Raw genomic sequence first — 23,331 nt, forward strand, 5'->3', positions numbered from 1 at the left:
AAACATTGTGTGCTTGTTTATTGAACATTTAAACAAACAGAAAATGTTGTAATAGAAAGCTAAAAAAATAAATTAAAAAAAGCATGTAGTAAATGTCATCACTAAGCACAGTTTTCATGTTCAAAAGGAAACGTGACAATTCCGACCTTACGTCACAAGTCAAAATGGGGTTGTTACTGTCATGTTTGAGTTCTGTTTTTCCTTGGTCTTGTTAAGTGTAATCCTGCCCTTCCTCGTGTCAACCAATCAGTGCCCTCAGCCACTTGTGTCTTGCGTCATTAGCGTCTGTGTGTTTAGTCTCCAGTCTCCCCTCTGTCTGTGTTGGTTCATTGTCGTTTTCCTCATGTCATGCTGCCAGTTTGTAGCCGCCTTGTCCTCCCCATGTTTTTTTTTTACCTTGCCATTTGGAGTTTGCTGGGTTTTTTTTGTAGAAATTAAAGTTCATTTTTGTGCTTAATTAACTGCATCCTTGCCTGGCGGTTTTTCCTCCCTGCATTTGGGTCCTCCACCAAACCGCATCCTTCTGACAAGCCTAACCTCAGGTTACCACCCTGAAGCTAACGCCAGTCAGAGCGCCTCAACCAAAAGTTGGAGACTGGTCTCCGGTGCCTAGTCTCCCAGAAACCTTCGACGTGGAGCAAACACCTGGTCTGGGTTGAGCTTGCTGCTTACTTCTGCCACAGGACTCATCCCATTCAAATGCGTTTTTGGCTACGATCCCCCCTTCTTTGCTAACCTGGAGTCTGAAGCCTCTGTTCCTTCTGCTCATGCCTTGGTCCGCCGCTGCCATCGCATCTGGGCAGCCGCTCGGCAGGTACTGGAGCGCCAGAGAGACAGAGTCAAGCGAGCAGCAGATCAAAAGAGGAGACCTGCTCCAGCGTACCAGCCTGGGCAGAGAGTGTGGCTGTCCTCCAAGAACCTCCATTTGAAAGTGCCATGTCAAAAGTTGGCACCACAGTTTGTGGGCCCGGCCGTACCCCATCTCCAAGGTGATCAACCCGGCCGCTGTCCGTCTTCGACTTCCTCGGTCCCTTCGTGTTCATCAAACGTTCCATGTTAGCCAAGTCAAGTCAAGTCAAGGAGAGTCCCATGGTTCTGGCTCCCCCGCCTCCTCCTGTAATTGTGGATGGGGGCCCAGTCTACAAAATGAACCGAGACAGGAGACTAAATACACACACACGCTAATGACACAACAAGACACACCTGGGGCAAGACACAAGTGGCTGAGGGCACTGATTGGTTGACACTTCCTAGAATATATAGTAATTCAACTGGTTGAGGTTAGAATTTTGTACCGAGGTGGGTTAACACCATACTTGAAACGGGTTGAGGTTAGGGCAACCTTCCTAGGAAGGGCAGGATTACACTTAACAAGACCAAGGGAGACACACAAGGAAAAACAGAACCCAAACATGACAGTTACTGGGTGAAATGACCCTCTCCGTCCATCGAAAAGCATTAATTGGACTTTGGCTCATTGTAATTTGACTCGTGAGGATTATTTTGATAAAAAAATTATGAAATGTTTGACTACAATAACAATCTGCCTGGTTTATGTGCTAGTCATAGGCAAAAGCACAATAGCCCTTTGTTTTCACCGTGTAAAGGAACCGTTTGCATTACGTTTCATTGCGGGAGTATCGGAAATGCCCGGATGTTCAGAATTGTCAATAGGGAGAAGTACTAAAGTTATGTAGTCATACCCTGTTTTCCTTGTATGCTTTTACTATACAATCTGTAAATATAATGTAAGTAGGACCTCTGTAATAATACAGTTTGAACGGTTGATGCAAACAGTGAAGTTTGTTGTGTTCAGTAAGAGTGGCAACGTAAGATGGCTGCCCTCTGGCTTCACCTGCGTTCATATTCATGAGTTAAAAATCAGTTATTGTGTAGACGACGAAGACTTTACTAATGCACAACTGTGTGGAAACACTGCCCCTCTGCGGGTGAGAAAGCGCAACTGATAAGTCTTCAGCTTTGACATCTCTGCCTCATGTAATGGGAGCGTGTCAACTGGATTTCTCACACAGCAAATCCATGCGCCATCCTTTCTGAGTTCACATTCCGGTGAGTTGGAACTGGAATCTTATGTGTCTTTTGTGTGTGTATATCGTTTGTTTTGTGTTTTGTTTTCATGCACCAGAGAGTCCCCCCGCAACAACCCCCCCCCCCCCCTCCCAAAATCAAACAGCGCCCTCGCCAGGTCTCCCCGGGATCCGCGTTTTGCATCGCTCCTCTATTTGCATCTCTCCCTCACATTTTCCGTGCCAGCGACTCCGTGCAGTGGGCGGCTGGGCGCAAACACTACTACTCTCCATCACCAAACCAACACGCTTCTTATTCTTTCTTTTTTTGTAAACTAACCGTCGGGGAGGGTGAAAAAAGAATAAGGAATTCTCAATAATGTTGCCCAAGCTGCACGATTGGATAATTTGAGGACATTTCCACAGTGTCTTAATTCCTGAGACACACACGTGTTGTGGGTAAACAACAAAGGGCTCAATTGTGTCTGCGTCGTGCGTGTCGTTTTATTTCCCCCCTTGTTGTTGTTCCCTCCTTTTGTTTATTGAAGACGACGTTTTCCCCATCACGCTTTCGGCGAGGAGCTTCACGTTTAGTGCGCCTCGGTTTTTTGCTCATCTGGAAATGTCGGAAGTGCTGCCTTTCAACGAAGAGAAAATGAGTCATTATGGAAATGAGGGCGACGAGGGACACCTTTCCTTCACCTGTCGCCTTCAAGACACCAACAACTTCTTCAACGGCTCGCAGAATAAACGTCCGCCCAAGCTGGGACAAATAGGCCGGAGCAAACGGGGTACGTACATTTGTTAGATTGAATGGAATGACTTGAGTGTTGTGTTGACTGCGACACTGTAGCGTCGATGTGTGTGTCACCATAACCCCCCCCCCCCCTAAGATTATTGCATTTTTTTGTATGTTGTGTTTATTTAAAAAAATAAATAAAATCTGCTATTGGTGAAGTCAGATGCGCAATGCTTTAAAATGCACATACAGTTGCCGCTTTCCTGGATGAACGCTTTATGACAAATCAAATTTAATTCGTATTTGCATAATGACGATTAAAAAAAGAAAAGTCTCCATGTATGTGCTCCATTCTTGATGGTGAATCCCAACGTGTGATTTTGTGCATTGTGCTGTCACGCACACACATGCGCACTTGATGTGGTGCACGACCACAACATGCACTTGCATGTAGTGGGAATGGGAGAGTGCATCATTTGTTTGCATGTGTTGCCTCATGCATGCATTCACATGATTGTTGATATTTTGTTTGGCATTTATTTTGCCAGCAAGACACTAAAGCCTCTTTATTACCACCCCCTCCCCAACCTTGTCATCTGCAGTTGTGATCGAGGATGAGGCTGGCGATGACGATGCACTGAAAAATGGAACAGAGAAGACCACGGCTGATGCTTAGAATAAAGACACTCGTGATTTTCTTTTATTTTTAACGATGATATTTAACAGTTTTAATCCAAAGACATTGTATATAAGCACTTTGTTTCATGTGGCAGCAAGCAGCACTTCCACACACCCTCTTTTCCAAGGCAGCACTGGCAGCAAGAGACCCCCAGGTGGACACCCCACCGCCCCCACACACACACCCTAGAAGAAGGGGTTTTGCCATAAATCTAATAGCTGGAGAATGATGGAGGGGTGGGGGTTGGAGAAAAATCAGGGAGAGGATGCAGAAATATTAAATAGCAACAAAAGCACACATTTCTGCTATAACTGTCGAAATGATATATATCAGTCTATAAGTTTGTACATAGGGAATACATTTTCTTGCACAAGTTTGGTATCTATTTCTCATTGTTTTGGGGAGAAACAATGTGTTTTGCAGTGACGCCTGATGTTTGCTGTTTTTGTATGTTGAGGATTCCCTAACCAATTTAATTCGATGTTGCCTGTTTTTTGTTACAATTTGCAACTGAAGTTCTTTATTTATTTATGATGTACCTCCCACCAATGCGTGTGCGCTTCCGGGCTTTCACCTGGATTGGTTGATAGACCGTACACACCCTATTGATAAACTATTTATATTACATTGTGTGTGTGTGTGTGTGTGTGTGCCAAACCTCCTGAAGTATATACTGTGCTGCACCGGACAAGTTGTTCTTTTTTGTGCTTTTACATTGACTCCTAAAATTGTTTGTTGTTTTTTTTTAGGGCTAACACTTAAATACCAACTCATGCATGGCAAAGTGAAAATCATGCATGCCCAGCAGCAGAACTTCTGAAACTTGTGTGTATTCTTGAAGCACCTCGTGAAACAGCTTTGAATGATAAACCTCAAGCAGCAGTTTACTGTACTGTATCATTCACTCTTATTTGTACAGTGGCCTAATATCTTGTAATAAAGGTGATAACGAACTATTTACTGTTTAATGAATGACGAGATGGATTTTTTTTTTTATGTTTACAAGTGTAGCAAAAACACAAAAGTCTAGTTTTATATGATGAGGTTCAACAAAAGAGTGTAACTTGGCAGGTTTTTCAGATGTGCTTGTACAGTTGATACTAGATTGTATGCCAAGGAAGGTTAAATCAGAGTTTTCCACTGTGAGAAAGTAGCATCTCATTCATCTGAAAGATTGGATGGTGTCGGGGATGGGATGAAAATGAGCAAACAATAAAAATATCTTTAAAAAACACACTCTGTGCTGTTGTTTTGGCTTCCATCTCAAAAGTGTTGTTGGAGGTAAAACGACCAATTTGGTCGTTATTGTTGGAGATCTCAAAAACGTGGCTGTTGCAAAAGCGGATGAATCGCAATAAAAGGCTTTGTTTGTATCCACCAAGGTTATTTTAGTTAACGAAAACTAATGAATTAAAAAAAAAACGATAGCAAAAAAATTCTTCATTTTCATCTTTGGTAATTAATTAACACATGAGCCCTTGGGATTGATTTTAAAGTGTTATTTTAAGTACCGGTATATTTATTTCTACATTTAACCAAAGGACGTTTGAAAGTATGGCGCACAAAAGTGACGTCATCGAGCAGCAGCCAATAGAAAAGCACCTTCAGATGACGTTGCTCTTATAGGCTACAAATTTGCATGTTTGACTTTTTGCCTCGCCTGCTTTTTCATTTAACTTAGCCGTAACGCATTCCTAGGTAAGAAGTGCGTTACTTTTTTCATTTTACCATGGTGTTGTTTACAAACCTAAAACTATAGACATTAAAAATAAATAAATAAGAGAGCCGCCCTGAAAACTAACTAAATGTAAAAAATAAATAACTATAATGAAAATTCCAAAACTATAATCCTGGCATCCATCGATCACAGCTGTCTCTTGACTCTCTTGAACTGTTGGTTCATGGTCATGCAGATGCAAATGGTGCAAGGGCACTGAGGCATGCGCAACACTGATGAGACGTGACATTTCCAACTCTAAATTATTCATGTTGTGTGACGAGCCAGTGTCAGCGTGCGGCATCTTGAGCGGGGACTGCCGTGATGTGCGCAGGGACCGCATACGTACAGGGGACACGTCGATGCACGCACGTATCTTTCAGATCCAACTGCAGACCAGACGAACATATTGCTAGCCTCTCTTCCTCTCTTCTTGACAGACACGAAAGGGGCTGCCCGGGCCCGCTACCATGGTAACAGATGCACCTTGCGCTCGATGGGAGCTGCGGTGGGTTCGCTTGCGGAACAGTTTTCCCGGAGCCTCTGCTTGATAGCATCGTTATCTGTAATGGAATGTTCCCCGTTCTTTTATCTCTCCTATTCACCGTGCGGCGTGACCACATTATCCCCCCAATGTGGTCCCTTCTTCCAAAACAGCAGTCAACCATGACGATGCATGGTGCTTACTGCAGCAACAGCTTTTCCCCTCACACGGGATGAGAGGCTGCACACTTCAGGGCAGGGATGATGATTTTTGTTGGGCTGCATTCCCTCATCTTGAAGGTCGCAGTCACATTCTGATTTGAGTTCAATATACTGCGCATTATAAGCGTTCATCCCACAACGGAACTGTTGTTTGTGTTGTTTGTGTTAGCTCACCTTATTCAGCTACAAAATATTGGATAATAAAATATTTACATTTTTCATACAGGTCTTGTATTACAGCCCGAATACCTTTAAGGTATCATATCGGGCCAATACCTGGCAAAGCAGCTTCTGATTTTCTTCGATTCGTATACGTCACACTTACCACGGATCGGAATTGTCTGATTCCGGCATGCCTTAAAATCACCCCCACATTGTGTCATCTTCACTGGGTTCTGTTTAAAAGATCAAAGGCAGCTTATTGATGGAGCTCCACTTATAGATCTGTTGTGGGTTCTCTGTCTAGAAAAGGCCACAGACACGCAACATATCCTGCTCACTTCCGGCTGAGCAGACTTCAACGTGAAATTAGTCTGGGAGGCCATCTCAGCTGGAGGAGCTTTGCAATTACACTCCACGCTGAATTAATTAATTCCACTGGGGTTCTAAGTGAAGTTTGATTAAGTATTAGTATAGCACGTTGGATAATAGTGTCTCCCAAATAATTTACAGTAATGCAAACCTCTTTTGTCAGAGCCTGAATCAAACAAAATGTTGCTTTGTCACCTTAGACATTGCAGGAGAACAACTGAAACCTCACACGCTTTTATTTAAACAGATGTTGCCCCCCTGTATTATGGCTCTGGTGCACCTACGAAGGAGACTATGGGACAACATGGAATGTATTGAACAGGCTGCGTAAAGGAGACATTAGAATGTGGATAGTGGAAGTATAAGAACAATATCAAGACTTTAATGAGACATAGCTAGCTTAACATAGCTATTTGGTGGGTATAAGAGTAATATCAAGATGTTATTGAGACATAATTATCTTAACATAGCCAGTTAGAAGGTATAAGAGCAATATCAAGACCTATTTGAGACATAGCTAGCTTAATATAGCTAGTTATTGAGCCATAGCTATCTTAACATGGTTGACATTTAACATTTTCAATTTATATTTTTACTGTTTTTGAATTTAGTTATAGGTATATAGATGTGATATAACTATGTGTAGTTAAATGAATAACAATGTGATAATGATTTTGTGAACTACATTTGAACCTCACCATCTCTTGAGATAAGAATGTGTATGTTTTAAAAGTTGTCAAAGTCACTTGTCATTAGTCATTTGGTCGTAAAAACTGAAGGTCCAAGGTCAAAGCCTGTCTACATCATTTCTCCGAAGCTGGTGGGGAGCGGAGCTGACCATGTCAGTATCTTGTGCCTGCTTATTTTCAACATTATCTCTGTCAAATGTAAGAGGCGGAGAGAACCTTTTCTACTAGTATAAAGACACCTGCGAGTTTCCATATTTTACACACACTGGGGCTTATCATGACTTTTCGAATGTAAGCTTTTTCCTGTGTCTTAAGAGCTCTTAATAAATCCTTGCAAGGAAACTTCTTCATGAGGTCTCAATTCTGATTTATTTGAACACGCAAAAGATTACACTTAATAAAGTAATCAAATAAAGCCTGCAACATAAAGCTTGTTAGAAGGTATAAGAGCAATATCAAGACCTTGTTGAGACTTAGCTAGCTTAATATAGCTAGTGAAGAGGGTCTTCTGCCCAGATTTAGTCATAACTGTTTTAATTTCCTTATTTCCTCAGTAGAACTTTTATCTGTGGCTGTGTCTTTGTGAGTGTTGTCGCAATTTCTGTCGTCATGTCTGGAGGTCCTCCTCTATTTCCACAACAATGGGTCATTGTCTGTGGTTGAAGTCAATGTGTTAGTATGATGCTTTTAAAGTATCTCATGTCCGGTGAACTCCGGGTGGGCTGTTTCCTGGGGGCTTTTTGGTACCGCCCTTCAAGATAGTATAAGAATGTTGTAAGTCCTCTGTAACTTCGCACTTGTGAGAGGCTGCACCCATTGTCTGGAACTCACTTGTGCCCGGAATATTTTGTAGAAATAAAAGCTTCGAAGTGACTGTTCATCGATCTCCAGCCTGCATTCGGATAACCAACATTCTCACTACCCCAAAGAAAACGAACATGCGGAAGAAAAATATCCTTTTCTTCAACATTAGTTATTGAGACATAGTTATCTTAGCATAGCTAGTTAGAAGGTGTAAGATCAATATCAAGACGTTGTTGAGGCTTAGCTAGCTTAATATAGCTAGTTATTGAGACATAGTTAACTTAGCATAGCTAGTTAGAAGGTATAAGAGCATTATCAAGACCTTGTTGAGACATAGCTAGCTTAATATAGCTAGTTATTGAGACATAGTTATCTTAGCATAGCTAGTTAGAAGGTATAAGAGCAATATCAAGACCTTGATGAGACTTAGCAAGCTTAACAGGTTCCTTCCCACCTACTCTGACCTCTCTTACACACAGATGAAGAGACCACAAGGCGACCTCTTCACCATTTGATCTGACCTCTGTTTCATAAGCGTTAAGCTAGGGTGACCATATTCCCATTTCCACAAAAAAAAAAAAGAGGATACTTGCCCTGTCCTTGAAATTGTGGTACCATTCGTAGTTACACAGTGTACTTCAACTCATATTAGTCACACAATGCCAACAGGACATTTTCATGAATTTATAAAACTCCCTGACACCTGAACTGGACATAAGAAAATGGTCTGTCCTCCAAAAAAGAGGACGTTTGGTCACCTTAGTTTAGCTGGGGGAAACCCCCGCATTGACCTCACGGCCTGAGGCAGCCTTCTTCGTGTGACTTAAGAGGCTTCAATAGATGGAATGTGCTTGGCGTGCACATGGAGGAGAAGACGTTTGTTTCTTTTGAAAATGTGGGTTTTGTCTTGCTTCAGCTCACTGATGTGTGACTGGCTGTGTGTGCTAAATTGGCTTTGGGGTCAGGTATTCTGCCGCTGATAGGGCCTCTCCTGGGAATTCACAAGGACACCCACTCACAGGAAGCAAAGTGGTAGGAAACTTAAATGTCCCCGAAGGTATCACAGCAGCCTCTTTTTATTTATTTGGGGGAATATTGAAAACATTTTTTTTAAGTCTGTTAAAACCCACTTCACTTGCAGCTAAATTAATGATTGCAAATGATGTCACTCTTTCAACCATGGTGGCTCTCAGTTATGAATCCAGTTTTATTCACTTCTACGGCAAATCCTTGGCCTGGGGACATTGTCCTTGGGTGTCGTTTAAACAAGAGGGTGAGAATCCAAGTCCAGCAGATGGGACTGTCAGGACACGGCGATGAAAATATGGAATAGCAGCCAAAAGGATAAAAGAAGAGAACATGCCGCATTAACGTTAAACACTCTTTGTTTTTCCGCGAGAATCGAAGTGGCGTGAAGAGACCAGGAAGTATAGCGAGGCAGATTCGAAGAGAGATGAGCAGATAAGAAAGAAAAAGAGAGGGGGATAAACAGAGAGCGAGAGAGAAACAGAGAGAGTCAGTCCCAATGATGAAATGAATGCCAGGAAGAAACAGTTCAGACCCACCAGATGGTTTCTATAGCAACCACATCCCCAGTCTCTCACTCTCTCCGTTTCTCTCTCTGCCTCGTTGCTCTGTTGCTGCTTCACGTCCATGCTGGGAAAGCAATGGCTGAGATAGAGCTTCATTTTGGTGCAGTCTTCTTTTCAGGCATAAAAAAACAACTTCATATCATTGCACTTCCCCTCGTCCAGTGTGCATTTATTGTATTACTGTGCTTTTATATTACAGTTTAGAGTCACCCGTGCGGTATCATCCTGAGTGAGTTATTGAATACTGTGCTTCCCTTTCTTCGTAGCTGATTAATTAGAAACATATCTTTGTGTGATCCCATAAACACAGCTACAAACCAAGCGGGCATCAAAAAAAAAATAAACATGTCGCTTTCACCGTATCACTCAAAACCATTGTATTAGATTATTGTCTTTATAATAGTTTTTTTTTTGCTATAGTTGTGTGCATGTGTATTCCAGGGTTCTGTTCTGACAGCTGATTTCAGGTTTCCTCGTGTGGTTTAATTCATTTCCCAAATCATATTGGGCATGATGCATCACAGTGCAGTGCGCACCAGAAATGGGGTCATGCGGAGTTCATCAATTAAAGAGACTTGCAGACGCTGACTACAATGTTACAAAACACCCCCCCCCCCCCCCCCCTTTGGATCCTGCATCACTTTAGGAGAAACTAAGTAATCCACAATACAACATGGGTGAATGTATATGCATTGCTGCAAACATACAGTATGTGCTTTGGGTAGCCCGTGTCTTCATTTAGCTTATATATATTTACATCGATAAAGCAGTATGACTTTCCTTACAGCAGGCTGACATAGTCTGAACAAACACACACAGACTAGACGGGAATATCCAAAGTGGGATAGACAACAAAGGGAAGCGCTATTAGGCCCCCCTAGCTAATCGCTTACTCGGGAGATCATTTTCAAAACAGAACAAAATGGTGGACCATCTCGCTGTAGCAGAGTGGGTCTCCACAGAGCCCCCGGGGGGCAGGCTGGCATGTAACTGTGTACGCGTGCCTTGTGAATAAAAGATGCTGACCCAGATGGAAATTGGCCATCGGTCTTTTAATTTGTCCTACATGTGTGATTGGCCCGGGCCCAAAAATCAGTTCAGTAAGCCTGAGAGGAGAGAGGTCATCTGTGCTACGTCGTCAGATTCTCTCTCCAAATTGGCTTGAGTCTACCAAAATAGGAATACTTAGATGAGTGACATGCAAATCTACTGTAAAATCAGTTTCTCTGTTTTTTTATTTATTTTTTATTTTTTATCATTTTGTTGTTACATGTTATTGTTGTTTACATGTTCTCATCTAAGACTGTACTGGATGACCTCCCAAGCCAAAATTACTCGTAGTCCTTTTCCAATGTATAAAATTGGCACACAAATAAAATCTAAGACGAATCATGACAATACACATCTCACTGATGCATATTGATTTCCTACCTAATGCCATCACTGGATCATGTGGGACCAAACATAGTACATATCTCAGCAGGTCTTTGAGCATGAATGAGCCCAGGGTGTTTTGTATCAACATTGTACCGAGCCTCTCTACATTATTGATACGCAATTTGACTGCCCGACATCAATCAATTATTAAGGAATCGAAAATTGTTCAGCCGGGGCTCGGCAGCCTCGGAGCTCTTTGGCCCTGATAAGATGAATGAATGAGCCGATTGAAGATCATCAATAGAAGCGAAATCCAACTTGCACCGAGCGAACGGAAAGTCTACCTAATCTCGTTTTACATTCTTTAAAAGAGCTCAGGGCTATTTTGTCCCGACTGCGCTTTACGTAACAATCCAGCTGTTTCCTCAATGAGGTGGTCGGTGAGAGTGAAGAGAATTCCGCTCCCAGATGCTCCTCTTCTGGACAACTTATAGGGCAAAGGCCCTAGATAGGGATGTTCAATACCACGTTTGTCAGACCGATACCCGTACGAGTATTTACACTTGCGTACTCATACCGATTCCAATTACCGATACCATTAGTATCTATAAAATTCCAATTAACATAATGACTGACTTGTGAATAAAGACCTTTTTGTCACACAGTGTAGGACCAACTACTGGCAAGAAAGTCTTGGTGGCTGGTATCGGCATCCTTCATAAGTACCCGATACCTTGAAATAAGCCCTGTATCGGCCCGATACTGATGCCGTGTATCAGTACTTGCCCATTCCTAGTTAATGCAGAGCTAGAAATGACAACTAGTCATATAAACACTTTAGTACATCTTGTGTATGTTTCTGGGCTAGATGATGTAATACAGGGGTGTCAAACATACAGCCCGGGGGCCAGAACAGGCCCGTCAGTGGGTTTAATCCGGCCCGTGAAGACAAACAAACTTCAGTTGTTCAGGAAAATTAACTGTTGTTGCTAATTTTGTCTACTGGAGGTTGCACTGACAACCAATGAAAATGTGGGTCTTACTCAGGATTTCATACAAGTATTGTAAAATCAAAATAAATGGGAATATTTTCAGAATGTATGAGTAATTATTTGCAGCTAAAAAAAAAAAGGAATAAAAAAATGTTCTGTTGTTGTTGGCTGCCATAAGTCATGTTAACCGCATCATGTTATGTTTCCTTTTGTTGCAAGTTTATTCCATGTTGGTCTTTGAATCTTGGTTTTATTTAACTTAGTATTTATTCCCAGTGCCTTGTTTTGCCTTTTTTTTTGTATTTGTAAATAAATTCTCTTTATGGACCTTCATTGTGCATCACTTCAGTACTTTGCTGCACTGGGTTTACCTTTTGCCATTATCATCAAAACCTCCTTACAGTTTTAGCTGCACACGTCTTCCTTGAAAACAAACATTGAAATAACCTCACGCAGGTTCAGACATTTTAAACATTTAACAATAAAGGGTACATATACAAAGAGCTTCAATGGAATGCTTCAATTGGAAAATCCTTTAGCACCATGCTTTTATATAAGTTTAGTCCATTTACCATTCATTTTCATTTCATCAACAGCATGAGTCAATGAGGTTGATTTGTTGTTATAAAAATATCAGGCGTATTTTTGGATGGGGCGTTCTGTGTGGGCTGAAACAAACATGTTAGTTGACAGTTAAAAAAAAAAATTCTGATGTCATCCGTTTACTATTCAGCTACCTCACGTATCTGGGGATCACTATCGGTAGTTTGATGGCGACAAGGAAGAAGAACGTGTACACCAAGCTCGGACTCCAAAGCAGTAAAGCCGCCTCATCGCAATTGAAATTCCAACGTGATGTCCACTCTGCACCATCAGCCTCTGTAGCTATAAGCCTCAGGAATACCAACCAGCAGTCAGGCCCCTCCTTGCACTTTCTCATGCATTCTCACTCCCCTACCCTGTCCATTCTCTGTATGCTTGCACCTGTTGACAGGGTCATTGACGCATCACCATGCCACACCAGAAGGCATGCCTGTTTTGTCTCCGTAATACACCAGAAATTGGATAACTTTCTGATCTGCAGTTTTGCCCCTCTTACTTCTACTCTGCCTATTATTAGATTAACTTCCTTATTGGTCAGCTGCGGTATATGGTGTCAACCTGTATTAACATGTTCATTGAAAAAACACTTGCAGAGATGTGCTGTCTTCAAGAGTATAAACAGAATATCCAGAGGGAATCACAGTTCATTTCCAAGCACACTTGACAACAATGGTGTTAAATGATAATCATCAAACTATATAAATACTATTAAGTCATTCACTGCCATTGACGGCTATAGATGTCAAAAATTTATTTGATCTATTTCTATTAGTTTAACATTTTTTCCCACTTTTGTTAACAAGAGTTATGAAAACCTACTATTTTTTTTATTGTATTAGAACAGAAATTAAAAATTAAAATTTGTGATTAATTGTGAGTTATCTAGTGAAGTCATGCGATTAATTACGATTACAAATTGTAATCGCCTGATGCCCATAATTTTTTATAACATTTTCTGGGGGAAAAAAAGATTATAATAAATAAATAAATTAAAATTATTTTATTTTAATTTTTTTTTAAAGAAAAAATATAAAAAAATTAGGGGGCATCAGGATTTTAATCGTAATTAATCGCATGACTTCACTAGTTAACTCACGATTAGTCACACATTTCATATCTGTTCCAAATGTACACAAATAATTCTAGGTTTTCATACTCTTGTTAACAAAAGTGGGGTAAAAATGTTAAACTAATAGAGATTGTTAAAATGAATTTATGACGTCTATAACCGTCAATGGCAGTGAATGAGTTAAAGTTGCAAATGCATTCATTTGCTGCTCCTAAAAGCTTTCATAACTCATTTCCCTTACTAAGGATGAATGTTTTGCAGAGTTCTCCTTGCTTCTACATCCATTTTGTCTGATAATGCGCTCTAATAGCTCATAGACGTTTAACACAAGAGAGCACTAAAGAGCTACAGTATGGTATGACATTACAGTAAACACTTTACAGTACATTGCATTTAGGACTCTTTGAAATGACATGGATAACGAATTGAAATTATGAAATACACAAGTGAATAAAATATGTTAAAATGTACATACAGCAAATTGATATTTATTGATATTTCTCATTTGTCATGCATCATTCATTTTGTTTTTAGCAACCTCCTTTTAGTGCCCATTTCAGGATATCTGCAGTTCAAAGTGATGCTGAATAATTAATTGCATTGTTTTCATTAAAAATGTTCCATTTTGTAATGTTTATTTATTCAATTAAAAGTAAATAGCTACTACCACTAGGACTCATGTTTTAATTATGTACTGTATGACAAGCAAAAATGTGAAAACACAGAAAACCAAGAACAGAGAGACTTTATGTGCGCAATAATACATTATATGCAGAAATACAATTTCAACTGCTACTTCATAAAATGAGTCCTTATTTGGCAATTGGAAGTCCTTCTCTCTGTCTTTTCCAAATTCTCTGGAGAGCTCATATCTTACTTGTACTTTTTCAGTTGCCATGGATACCCTCTGGCCATCTGGTTGGATGCCACTGTATAAACTCTTTCAAGTCTTTGACAAATTTGTCTTCCAAAACTGATGATCTAAGCAACTCCAAACACACTCATTCTCACGTTGTCGTGACGCACCAACGAACATGCTAAACACACAGGAGACGATTGGAACCACTCTCATGCACACGCACATACACGTGCAAAGAGCACCGTGTGTTGACCTCCGGTTGATGGAACCGAGATCAATGCAATCTTCTGCAGCACAATCCAAAGCCAGTGTCATCATCTATCTATCTGTCCAAGTAGAAGTGGGGAAATGCGTGAAATCAATTTTGTATTCAATTAAGGCGCAGACAGCCACAGTGGAATGGCTGCAGAGGCCACTCTGTGTATGCTCCCTATGCGATGGCAAACACACACATGCACACACACATAACAAAGCAGCAGGGAGGGAGAGAAAGCCACTTGCTTTTAAACCACACTGCAGACCAAATGCGTAGTCTAAAAAGTGGTATCATTTGGGGTTTATTTCAAATACAGTATGTCTGGAAAGTTGCACCTCAAAAGTCAAACATAACTAGTTCAAATCATCAACATGGAAGTTATTACATGACACACACACACATATATATATAGACAGCACGTAAAAAAAAATCCTGTAGTTGAACATATTGTTATTCAGAAATTTAAGATCAACAGGACATAGCCAACCTCCCTGGGCGTAGCCACAGCAGGAAAGTTGATGACGAATTGAAGCGACAAATAATATGAATGGTGACAAAACAGCCCAAAACAACCTCCAATAAAATTATTGGTGAACTCCAAGGTCAAGGTGTATCAGTGTTAGATCGAACCATCTGTCGTCGTTTGAGCCAAAGTGGACTTCATGGGAGATCACAAAGAAGAGACCACTATTGACAATATATAATAGAAAAATTTGCCGAACTGCACGTTGCCAAGCCACAAAGCTTCTGTGAGAATGTCCTATAGATAGATTAGATAAAACTGGAACTTTTTAGCAATACAAATCCAAGAAATGAGCATTGTCCCCACTGTGAAACAGGGATAAGGCTGTTATTTTGTGGGGCTGCTTTGGCACATGGTGTCTTCAATTTATGCAGAGTACAATTGAAACTTAAGTCTATGAGTATCAAAGTATTTAATTAATAATATAAGTATTAAAAAATTGCTGGAGTTACATTTGGAGCCATTTGAAGAAGTGGGCCAAAAACACTTGCTGATTGCAGAAGTCTCATTGAAAGTTACACAAATGATTTAGGAGCTGTAAGTGCCTCAAAAAGATGTGCAACACAATAAGTTGGAGTATCAACAATTTTGTCCAGGCCTGTTTCATAAGTTTGTAAAAATAATAATGTTGAACCACCATTCAAAAGCAATGCCTGATTTTCACTGGTTACTTCTCATTTATTTATTATTTCCTTTTATCATTATTTTCATCACTATGGTAACGTTACAAAATAGGCCACCGTAGCCTGCGGGCTTTGTTTTGCTCCCGTGAACGGTTTTTCAATTTTCAAACACAATGGTGATCCTAATTTTGAACTTTTGGTACTATCCACAGTTTTAAAGAGGAGCCTTCAAAGTTTTGAAGTCCATTAGTGTTTCTTTCTTTCTTCTCCTTCTTTGATTTTTGTTTTGTTTTGTTGTTGTTCTTTTTGCTACAGCGAAATCCACCTAGGAACCTTAACTAGGTAGGACCTTTTTTCCCTGCACTTCAATTCCACTCGGTTGACTGAGCCGTTGCATAAGGCTCAGTGTCTACTCGCCATTGTGACTGTGAAGAACTCTGATTTGCTTTCCTCTCTCTACAGTCTGATACATTTTTCACAGTTTGGGTTTTTAAAGTAAACAACGACAGAGGAAACAACGATGGCTTCGGACTCCTGGGCCCAAGCAGTGGACGAACAAGAGGCGGCGGCGGAATCGGTAAGTGTAAATGTGCTAGTTCACGTTGTGTTAGCCTTGGAGATGTTATAGTCTCAGGCCTAGCCTTGGTAAAAATATTAATAATAATAACAATGCTTACACTTTATTTAATGCCTGACATTGTTTCAACGCAAAGCTGGATGTATCACTGTGTCTTCAGGCATTTGCTTAGCCTAAACACAAGAGCTAACATGCGCCAAATTAGCTGGTAGAGAGGTGCTGCGTGCCTAGCGCGTTGCTAGCTTTAGCAGATGCTACTTTTAGGGTAATTCATTGGGACAGCTTGAGCTGGCTGGTAAGTGAATGATGCAAGAGGTTCCAAAATAGCTAAGCTGAATAAGTACAAGCACTGACTTCTTCTCGATTTGTGCTCCTCAAGTTTTGTGTATCAAGAAGACGTTTAAATATATAACATTTGACAAATAGTGCTATTAATATGTTTTTGTAGTCTAATGATCTGGAAAACGGTTCCCCACAGATTGGAACCCTTCAAATAAAAGACACACTTGGAGAAAACGGTATGTGTGCAAAGTTTTCAGACAAATCTTAAGTATGAATATGATATAATAATCAGATTTTGTTGATTTAGGAACATCTGTACCACCAGCAGGCAGTAGTGTCGCAAAGTCAGAAGCGGGAGACAAGTCGAAAGGAGACAAGACTACAGACGAAGATGAGCGCGGTGAGCTGATGTGATCTTTTTAGTTGCATCATAAAGACATAATGCTCTGTTAGCTACCTCTATGATCAAATACAATCTATTCGAGGACGCTTGTCAACCAGTGACATATTTCAAACCTCTTTGTGTCCCCCATTACAGGACTTAATGGAAATATCTGTTCCAAGTCCAAACTCTCACCGTCTTAAAACTTTTATCAACAGTACAGGTGGCATTTTTTTTAGTAGTATCCTTAACATTAATTAAGAGTGTAAATACAATCTAGCCAGTAGCCACGAAGGCAGCCAAGCAATTGAACAGTCTGATCTTCATTGTTAAAGAATAATGTGAAGTTTTATTTGCATCAATCTTGAACATTTGTACTTGCCATTCAAGTGTGGAAGTAAGTTAACAACTACCCTTTATCTACCCTAAAATGTGAACTGACAAAGTTAACTTGCTATCATGAGGACACATGATGGAGCTAGTCTCGTATTACTTTGTATGCAAGTCTGTTTAAGTCTGCCGCACACAGCTGTGCAGCAGGGTTTCGTTAACTAGTTTACTTTTTATGAGTAAAATAAGTAAATAATTCTTCAGGTTTTAAGTGAGACCCACCCTGCTGCCATGCCTCCGCCAAGCCAATAAAAAAGTTAATACAATTCACATATATTATGTTTTCCAATAATACCCAACGTTTGTAATTTTGTATGCTTATGTGGATGAACTAGTGAAGGGGTGAGGCAACCTCTCAGAATATCCACACTCTCCTTAATTCTCTCCCACTTCCTCTTCTTGTGGCAACCCGCTTCTTCCTTGATAATCACGTTATGGTTTAATAAAAGTGATACATATAAACATACTCTATGTGGAGCCTCAAAAGCCAATACAAGGCTGAAATTTTCCGTAACAGCACGTCGGACAAAGTTTACACTTGTAGGAAATAGGAACACTTTATATGTGCAAGTTTTTCATGACCACCATTACTCATGTTGTTATCACATGTTATTTATGGTTCTTCGGGTCACTAACAATTTGTCCCAGCTTTGGGCTAGTATAGAGTATAATTTTTTATTTGTCTTTTTTTTCCCCACAGATGACAAAGCGGCCCAGTCATTGTTGAACAAGTTGATTAGAAGTAATCTTGTCAACACAACAAATCAAGTAGAAGTTCTTCAAAAGGATCCAAACTCTCCTCTGTACTCTGTTAAATCCTTTGAAGAGTTGCGACTGTAAGTGTATCACCGTTTAATGTATTCATAATCAGCCATGTGTCCTGACAATGATTTGGAGCAGCTAATTAATGAATAATGAGCATATGTGTGTGCAGGTTATGCATTAAAAGGACACGTTATGCGTTCCCCATCAATTTAAAATTTACCACATTTCAGTCATGTTTCTGTGAAATACTTTTGTCAAAATGCCCCCAAGAAGCACAAGTACGTTACATATACTAGAGGATTTTCATATGACCAGTAGAAGGAGAAAGAGGATTGTGAGCATGTGCCCGGGCTTCTGCAGAAAGAACATTGATGGTTGAGAGAAATGCTAGTTAGCTGTTTTTTTTTGGTGACATGAGTCATTAATTTTTACGGTAAAGAGGATACCTCTTCTCTTTGTTTCATCGTACAATCAGATGTTACAGTATACTGTGTCTGTCTTCACTTTTAACTCTTTGACTGCCAGACGTTTTCAGAAAAGGGATGCCGTGGGTGCCAGCCGATTTTAAGCATTTTGACTGATCTTTCAAGGTCCATAGAAAATTATGTGTTTGGACTATGGAAACACACATACTGCCAAAACAAGATTGGACTCTCATCTTCCATCAGAAAAAAAAAAGTTTGTTTCTACCTTATTCCGTTTTTGAGTAATCAACAATAGAAAATGGTTAGTTTCACCTGTTTTGAAAAAAACGTCTTTTAACGTCTTTGGCACTCCTCCGTAGGATTTTACGAAACGTTATTTAACGTTTTTGGCAGTCAAAGAGTTAAAGGATGTTTGGTGAATTTGCTGATTGCTGACATGAGAAATGAATGTTGCTTGTCGGCTAGCGTTAGCTGGTGCCTTGTCAGATGGCCATACGTAGCGCTTGTGCTTTTCTTAATTCTTATAAATGCTACACCACTACCGACACCTTGCAGGTTGGTGGAGTAGCAGCCAGGTAAGCCACGTGGAGAGGCTTTAAACGTGTGAAAACACAAATAAGGGCTTTTCACACTGCACTTGGCACATCACAGCACACTGTCCATTCATTCTGTGGTCACTGCTGCGGCAGACGCAAGAATATTGAAATAAATAAAAAATTCCCCCCCCACGCCACTGTTAATGTGAAAGTGAGACAGAAGTGCAGACGAGCTGTGTTTTTAGTTGCATGTACAGTTTATTATTGTATTTCTGCACCAAAACTTGATCAATAGACCAAAAATGTTGCTTCTTGTATGTGCAGTAAACCACAGCTCCTGCAGGGTGTCTATGGCATGGGTTTTAACCGACCCTCCAAAATCCAGGAAACAGCCTTACCCATGATGCTCGCTGAACCGTGAGTATGCAACACTTTGTGCTTTGCCTTTCTGAACACAAACTTTAACTACTTCTAAAAACTTGCAGTTACATGATCCCCCCTTTTTTTTTAGTCCACAGAATCTGATCGCCCAGTCTCAGTCAGGAACAGGAAAAACGGCTGCTTTTGTCCTCGCCATGCTTAGCCATGTCAATCCTGACAACAAATATCCCCAGGTATTTTTTTTTTTGACATTATCCGCAAACATCTCAGCACTTTTATGACTTTTGAATTAGCCTTCTAAATCTTTTGTTTCCTCTCCCATCAGTGCCTGTGTTTGTCACCCACCTATGAACTGGCACTTCAAACTGGCAAAGTAATTGAGCAAATGGGCAAAAACTATCCCGAAGTCAAATTGGTTTATGCCATCCGAGGAAATAGGCGTAAGTTTTTGCCGGCTATGCATTTCATGTCTGCTGTCAATTTGACTATTATACATCTGGTATGTATACATGTTTTGTGTTAATGAGTTTCTTTCCAAATTTTCCAGTGCAGCGAGGAGTGAAGCTTCAGGAGCAGATAGTTATTGGCACGCCCGGCACCATGCTGGACTGGTGCAGCAAGTTAAAGTTCATCGACCCTGAGAAGATTCGGGTGTTTGTGCTGGATGAGGCCGATGTCATGATCGCAACGCAGGGTCACAAAGACCAGAGTATCCGCATCCAGAGGTGAAAATGAATGTTAAAGAAAAGAGCCGTTATTCTGAAATACAGTGCTTAAAATACACCACCACCCATTTGGATATTACTATTTTGAACATGTCTTTGTTCAGATTTTGAGTTTGCACCGTCCTTTTAAAAGGATGCTACGATCTTAATTTGTTCCCTGCCTCACAGGATGCTGCCCAAAAACTGCCAGATGTTGCTGTTCTCAGCCACGTTTGAGGAGACCGTGTGGGACTTCGCCAGGCGCATCGTGCCCGACCCGAACATTATCAAACTGAAACGAGAGGAGGAGACGCTGGATACTATCAAACAGTACTACGTGTTGTGTAACAGCAAGGAGGAGAAGTTTGAAGCCCTTTCCAACATCTATGGAGCCATCACCATAGCCCAGGCCATGATTTTCTGCCATGTGAGAAACTCCAGGTTTATTATTTTCATTGGAAACATCAGAGTTTTGTTTCCTGAATGTGAAGCCAGTATATGAACTGATGACTCTGCTTTTCTCTGTGCGGCCCAGACAAGAAAGACCGCAGGCTGGCTGGCGGGGGAGCTTTCTAAAGAGAACCACCAGGTGGCGCTGCTCAGCGGGGAGATGCAAGTGGAGCAGAGGGCTGCAGTCATTGAACGCTTCAGAGATGGAAAGGAGAAGGTCCTTGTCACTACAAATGTCTGTGCCAGAGGTGAGCAACACATGCAGACCAAGCTTAACGCTTCTGTCACAATGTACTGTAAAAAATAACATTATGTCCAGTTTTAAATTGGACATAGGTCATAAAATTACGTTGGGCTTTGACAGCGTGTCCATGAAGTTTCTTTACGATGCAAGTCATTTATTAAAAAAGCAAATGAACAACTTGGATTTTTTAAAATTACTATGTTAGATTTTTTTTCTCCATGATTAATCCTCACTTAGGAAATATCATTTTCTCTCATTGTTTTTCTCTCTGTGCTTTCCATACACCAGGAATTGATGTGGAGCAGGTCTCGGTGGTGATCAATTTCGACCTGCCAGTAGACCAAGACGGTAACCCAGACAACGAGACATACCTGCACAGGATTGGCCGCACGGGCCGGTTTGGCAAAAGGGGGCTGGCCATCAACATGGTAGACAGCAGAATGAGTATGAACATCCTCAACAGGATCCAGGATCATTTTAGTAAGTCGGCTTCTTAATAGTTGACTTGTTTTGTGATTGTGATTGTATTGTGCACCATGCTGAGTAAAGACTAATTACAGTGTGAGCTACTTTCAAATGAACAAAAAACAAAATGACATAACATAAATATGTTAATGCATTTGTTTGTCCACTGGCAAAAACGACGCAACTAACTGTTTATCTCTTTTCCAGATAAGAAAATAGAAAAACTAGACACACACGATCTGGATGAAATTGAGAAAATCTCCAGCTAAAAGACAAGTGTACCTACCAATCAAGTAGACGCCAACTGGACTTGCGGCTTGTGCTTTGCAAGGACTGTACACTTCTTTAAGCTGTCTTTTAAGTTTGTATTTTGTTTTAAGATGTCGGGGGGAAGGGGAAATTATGTTTTAGGAGGGGGGGGGGGACACATAGACTGCACGTTTACACATGTAATGAACTTCAGTGTGTGGAACATACCCCATTTCACTCTTTTTCTTAACTTCTTGAAATAAAGTTTGTAATCACCTTGTACACATTATACTGTCAAGAGACTCCTAAAAGCCTATTTGACTCTGCTGTTCATACATAACTATGAACAGGTCAAATGAATGTATCCTCTTTAGACCATTACAGAATTGACAGTTTGTAGAAAGGGTGACGTTGGGTATGCTGCTGCTCTGCTAGTTTTGGATGATGACTTGTGATGGGATGGCTTTAAGGGTCTATGCAAATTTACAGTGTATATACCTGTATTCACATGACAGAAAGGAATCCCAAATTAACCTCAACTTTAGCTTCAGGGTGCGTAGCCCAATGCCAAAACGGCTGCCTATGGAGATGAGACACTAACTCATCGACATGGAACATTTTAGATCATTCTGGGTTAAGTCCAGTTGTGCATCTGTCACATTTTATTTATAGAATATTAAGACTGCTCAACTGTAACATGTAATTGTCATTGTTTTTAAATATTTGTCACGTGATCTTAAGTTTCTTTCCAAATTTGGACTGTTCAGGTCAGATTTTTTCTCTCTCTCGCAATCGCCTCAATCAGGGTTGGACTTGTGCTTCATTCTTCTTCACCCAAACTGCAAAGTTCTAAATGATTGTGAGTTATATAAATACACAAAGCCTTCCTCAAGTGCATTATGTATACATATGGTTTTGTTATTGATAATCCAAAACATTGGACTTAACATGCTGAACAACACTTGATATTTTTATCTATTGAACTCTTAAACCAAATGCTGAATTGACTTGAGGACCTATGCCAATCAGATTCACTGTGTTACAACACGGTCGCATGATAGAAGACGTGTACTTGTGTACACATTTAAAACTTATAGGGACAAATAAATTGTGTGATTTATTGATAGTCTCACTTCTGAGAAGTGCAAAAACACATTCCTCATGAGGTTCAACTTTTGACTGTCACAGCTTTAGACGGGGGGAGGGGGGGATATTGGCTATGCGCCCATCTGTAACCTGCGAGAGCAGTCCTGGAGCATAAAAGGGCAGTGAAGGGGCAGTGAAGGGTCAAGTGGTCCGCTTTTATTCATGGACAGTTTGCAGGAAATAAATGCAGCCAAATTCAAGGCTTGCGACAGTGACTTGCTAAACATCCACATGGATCATATGTGAAAACTAAACAGTGTATGCAGTTTGATTTGGATGTACAGTATACATAGTGGAGATGTGTGCACTTTCTATATGGTATACCACTGTTTAGATGCACACACAAGTTACACTCCACATGTTGTAAACCTTGTTTGATATTAGAAGCTACCCTGTGTTCATGTACACAGGATGTAGGCTTAAAAAGTAATGTGTTTACAAGGTAGGCTCAACGTGGGTTTGTGTGTGGTCAGCAAGCTGAGCGGCGATCACGGACACACTCATATATTGTTCAGTTGAATTAAAAGAACGTGTAGGCGATCATCTGTTT

At 40.6% G+C, this 23,331-nt stretch overlaps 2 protein-coding genes across 4 annotated transcripts; both read left to right on the plus strand.

Moving 5' to 3' along the window:
- Positions 1-1,922: 1,922 nt before the first annotated feature.
- Positions 1,923-4,679, plus strand: LOC144057080 (calcium/calmodulin-dependent protein kinase II inhibitor 2-like). 2 transcript variants are annotated; one of them, XM_077574325.1, is made up of 3 exons: positions 1,923-2,070; positions 2,576-2,818; positions 3,369-4,679. In XM_077574325.1, the coding sequence occupies exons 2-3, from the start codon at positions 2,650-2,652 to the stop codon at positions 3,440-3,442; spliced, it is 243 nt and encodes an 80-aa protein (XP_077430451.1). In that variant the 5' UTR covers positions 1,923-2,070; positions 2,576-2,649; the 3' UTR covers positions 3,443-4,679. The 2 variants fall into 2 exon arrangements, with proteins under 2 accessions (XP_077430451.1, XP_077430450.1); XM_077574324.1 differs by lacking the exon at positions 1,923-2,070 and having other exon boundaries at positions 2,191-2,818.
- An 11,485-nt stretch (positions 4,680-16,164) lies between these two features.
- On the plus strand, positions 16,165-23,321 carry LOC144055956 (ATP-dependent RNA helicase DDX19B-like). Of its 2 annotated transcripts, none has more exons than XM_077572230.1 (12): positions 16,165-16,362; positions 16,811-16,880; positions 16,952-17,044; positions 18,117-18,252; positions 19,467-19,559; positions 19,654-19,756; positions 19,849-19,963; positions 20,071-20,248; positions 20,417-20,654; positions 20,763-20,925; positions 21,210-21,401; positions 21,594-23,321. In XM_077572230.1, exons 1-12 carry the CDS (start codon positions 16,306-16,308, stop codon positions 21,653-21,655), a joined length of 1,500 nt encoding a protein of 499 aa, XP_077428356.1. In that variant the 5' UTR covers positions 16,165-16,305; the 3' UTR covers positions 21,656-23,321. The 2 variants fall into 2 exon arrangements, with proteins under 2 accessions (XP_077428356.1, XP_077428357.1); XM_077572231.1 differs by having other exon boundaries at positions 16,841-16,880.
- The last annotated feature ends 10 nt before the right edge of the window (positions 23,322-23,331 follow it).

Source organism: Vanacampus margaritifer, chromosome 8 (assembly GCF_051991255.1).
Source record: "Vanacampus margaritifer isolate UIUO_Vmar chromosome 8, RoL_Vmar_1.0, whole genome shotgun sequence".
In the NCBI taxonomy this organism is placed as follows: domain Eukaryota; kingdom Metazoa; phylum Chordata; class Actinopteri; order Syngnathiformes; family Syngnathidae; genus Vanacampus; species Vanacampus margaritifer.